This window comes from Fonsecaea monophora (genome assembly GCF_001642475.1).
Source record: "Fonsecaea monophora strain CBS 269.37 chromosome Unknown Scaff261, whole genome shotgun sequence".
Taxonomy (NCBI): domain Eukaryota; kingdom Fungi; phylum Ascomycota; class Eurotiomycetes; order Chaetothyriales; family Herpotrichiellaceae; genus Fonsecaea; species Fonsecaea monophora.
In genome coordinates, this window is record NW_019174192.1 from 418 (window position 1) to 4,173 (window position 3,756).

The following is a 3,756-nucleotide window of genomic DNA, read 5'->3' on the forward strand; positions in this document are numbered from 1 at the left end:
CGGCAATGGATGGTTTCAAGTCGGCAGCAAGTTCCACTTGGACGAAGATAAGTCCAAGCAGACCATCAAGGAGGCCTGGAGCAACAACATTGGCGAGGCGGGCGAGTCACGACCCAAGTATCTGATCCGGTTGCCGGGCAAGCAACCAGGTTCGTGATGCTTTGTGTTGGCCATGGATCATCACACATATTATCTTACAAGTTTTGCTACAAGTACAAGGGCCAAATCATCGACACGCGTACAAGACTGGACTGGATTGGACAACATCAACGGGGGACGGACATTTGCGGCACTGATGCAGGACAATGACTGGCTGGTCGGATAGTCCTGCCTTGTACAGTTAAAGGACTTGGCCGTTGTGCTCACGGGCGACCCTGGGCCATGGTTTCTTGCCCAAATTGCGCAATTCATGAGGATTCGTCGAACATCTCTGAGCTCTCTTGCCTCTTTGGGGATTCAGCGTGTCTCGCAGTGTCTCTCGAGGCCCGCATGGAGTGAACAAGCAGAGCTGATGGATTGTGTTGCGGTGGATCTCGGGCTTGATAGAGCAGCCAAGGTGTACCAGTTACGAGTATGTTGAGCAAGTCTGGCAGTTCACAAGTAATTAATAGCTTTTGCATCCCCGGGCGGACCATTCAGATAAGGACTCCCTTGGTTTGGGAGGGGGGACGGTTGGTCGAGACTTTGGAAGTTCCAGGGTCTTGTCTCCATTTGCAGACGTACCAAATGGATAATATCTACGTAGTTGGAGATGATAATTAATATACATATCAATCACTCCTTCATCCTCTTTCCTGTTTTTTTCCCAACTTTCATCTGGTCCAATTCATTGACTCTCTCTCTCTCTCTCTCTCTCTCTCTCTCTCTCTCCCTCCCCCCTCCTTGGTATTTCACCCAACCATGGCAGCCATCTCCCAAGACTTCTCTTCCCAGCCGTCGACGGCCTCCTCTCCCGTCGCCCATCCACTATGCCCACTCACCGCGGCGGAGATATCCACCACGGCTGAGTTGGTGAGATCCGTGTGGCCCTCGACGATCGACCTCCGCTTCAAGGTGATTACGCTGGACGAACCCTCCAAGAAGTCCATGATCCCCTACCTCGACGCCGAGCATTCATCCGCCGGGTCGTCGTCTCTCCCCGCCATCCCACGCAAGGCCTTTGTGTCTTACTACATCCGCAACACCAACCGCTTCCACGAGGCCGTGGTCAATCTGTCCAGCCGCACCGTCGAGAGCAATGTCCGATTGGGCCCCAACCAGCATGGCAACGGCGACTACGACGAGATTCTCCAGGTGGAGAAGAACGCACTCGAGGACGAGGCCGTCAAAGAGGCACTCAAGAAATTGAAGTTGCCAGAAGGAACCGTCGTGTGTGCCGACCCTTGGATCTACGGTAAGCCTTTGTACTTTCACTAGACCTATGTCATTCTTCGCCCTTTCCTCTCTCGTGGTTGTTCGTGCTCGAGTGCGACGCCGCGCTGGTGATGTTTTTTTGTGTGGGGGAGGAGGGGGGGTTGGGTTTCCGGCTCTGTTATGAAACACGAGGATAAGAGATCTAATCTAACGGCAATCGTCCATCAGGATCTGACGGCGTCAACGATGACGAGCGCATGTACCAGGTCTTCCTGTACATGCGCGACCCCAACAACCCGTCGGAAGTGGACAGCAACCACTACGCGTTCCCGCTGCCCATCTCGCCCGTGATCGACTGCGTCGAATACAAAGTCATCCGCATCGACTACCTCCCCACGGGGGCCGACAACACCATCCACGAGCCGCGACCGTACCAGGCCAAGCCGCCCAACGAGTACGTCAGTGAGTACCAGAAGTTGCGGACCGACATGAAGCCGCTGCGGGTGATTCAGCCCGAAGGGGCGAGCTTCACCCTCACGCCCGTGGGCGAGACGGGCCACCTGCTTGCGTGGCAGAAATGGAGCTTCCGTGTCGGCTACAACCAGCGCGAGGGCATGGTGCTGTACGACGTCCGCTACGACGGGCGCCCGCTCTTCTACCGCCTCAGCCTGAGCGACATGAACATCCCCTACGCTGACCCCCGCCACCCCTTCCACAAGAAGTCGGCCTACGACCTGGGCGACGCCGGCGCGGGCGCCATGGCCAACAACCTCCAGCTCGGGTGCGACTGTCTGGGCCACATCCAGTATCTCTCGGCCGTCATCACCGACGACAAGGGCGTCCCGACCCCGTTGGAGAACTGCGTCTGTGTCCACGAACAAGACGCCGGCATTGGGTGGAAACACACCAACTACCGCACGGGGCGTGCCGCCGTGGTGCGTCAACGGGAACTGGTCCTGCAGAGCATCATCACCGTCAGCAACTACGAGTACATCCTGGCGTTTATGTTCAACCAGGCCGGTGAGGTCATCTACGAAGTCCGCGCCACGGGCGTCTTGTCGACGCAACCCATCGACCACGAATTGGATAAAGTGGGCGTCCCCTTTGGCACCGTCGTCCACCCGGGCGTCCTGGCCGTGCACCACCAGCACATCTTCTCGCTGCGTGTGGACCCCATGATCGAGGGACACGAGAACCGACTGGTCTACGACGAGGCGCACGCGCTGCCGCTGTCGGAGGACTGGAACCCGCACGGGGTGGCGTACGAAGTGGCCGAGACGGTGGTCGAACACGCGCAGGGCCTGGACCTGAACCCGGAGGCCAACCGGGTGTTCAAGATCCAGAACCCGGCGGTGCGCAACCCGATCAACGGCAAGCCGGTGGCGTACAAGATCCACGCGCCGCCGTTCCAGAAGATGCTGTCGCTGCCGAGCTCGTACAACTGGAAACGGGCCGAGTTCGCCGACCACAACATCTACGTGACGACGCACCGGGACCGCGAGCTGTTCTCGGGCGGGTGGTACACGAACCAGAGCCGCGGCGGCACGGGGGTGCGCAGCTGGGCGGCGCGCAAGGACAGCGTCGTCGACACGGACATTGTCGTGTGGATCCAGTTCGGCATCAACCACGTGCCGCGCATCGAGGACTTCCCCGTCATGCCCTGCGAGATCCTCAAGGTGAGCCTCAAGCCCGTCAACTTTTTCGACAAGAACCCGGCCCTCGACGTCCCGCCCAGCGAGCAGACCTTCAACCGCTCCACCTTGGTGAGTGAGATGCACCACCAGCCTACCACCGAGGTCGTCGTCGGCAAGGCCGGCGAGTGCTGCCAACCGGGCGACAGCAAGAGCAAATTGTGAGCGTTAGGGGATAAGTACGCACAACGAGGACTGCGAACAAAATCAGAACACAACGGGTAATTCGACAGTGACAAGTCAAGTTATTTTTGTTTACAGGTACCAGCTTTTTGGAGACCCGCAGAGGCCTGCAGAGACTGGGTCGAGGTGACTTCTCCTCAAGAGGAACGCGGAAGCAACCTCGCTCGAAAGGTTTTTCATTTTTTCATTATTATTATTGGCAGGCCCCCCCCCCTTTTTTTTTTCAATGTCTCGGGCAAAACATGCTCGATGGAATGGTCGGAAAGGCAGAAGCGAAGTGTCATGTTATGACATGTCATGTGCCCCCCCCCCCCGTCACGGAGAGGCAGATCTTATTGACAATTGTGACGTGCGAGGGATGGCGAATCCGAGAAATTCACGAACTGATATGTAGGTGGGATGAATCGATTTTGATATGAACTATCGATATATATATATACAGAACCTTGGAGTTCGTAGGCAGGCAGGCAGGTAGACAGCCCGTCGTACGCAGCAAAGAAAACAAAAGTCAACCCCTGACCAAGTGACC

At 57.1% G+C, this 3,756-nt stretch overlaps 1 protein-coding gene across 1 annotated transcript; it reads left to right on the forward strand.

The window, feature by feature from the left end:
• Positions 1 to 900: 900 nt before the first annotated feature.
• AYO21_12161 (hypothetical protein) lies at positions 901 to 3,209 on the forward strand (the record flags this gene model as incomplete). Its single annotated transcript, XM_022661969.1, has 2 exons — positions 901 to 1,393; positions 1,582 to 3,209. 2 exons carry the CDS (start codon positions 901 to 903, stop codon positions 3,207 to 3,209), a joined length of 2,121 nt encoding a protein of 706 aa, XP_022505721.1.
• Positions 3,210 to 3,756: the final 547 nt, after the last annotated feature.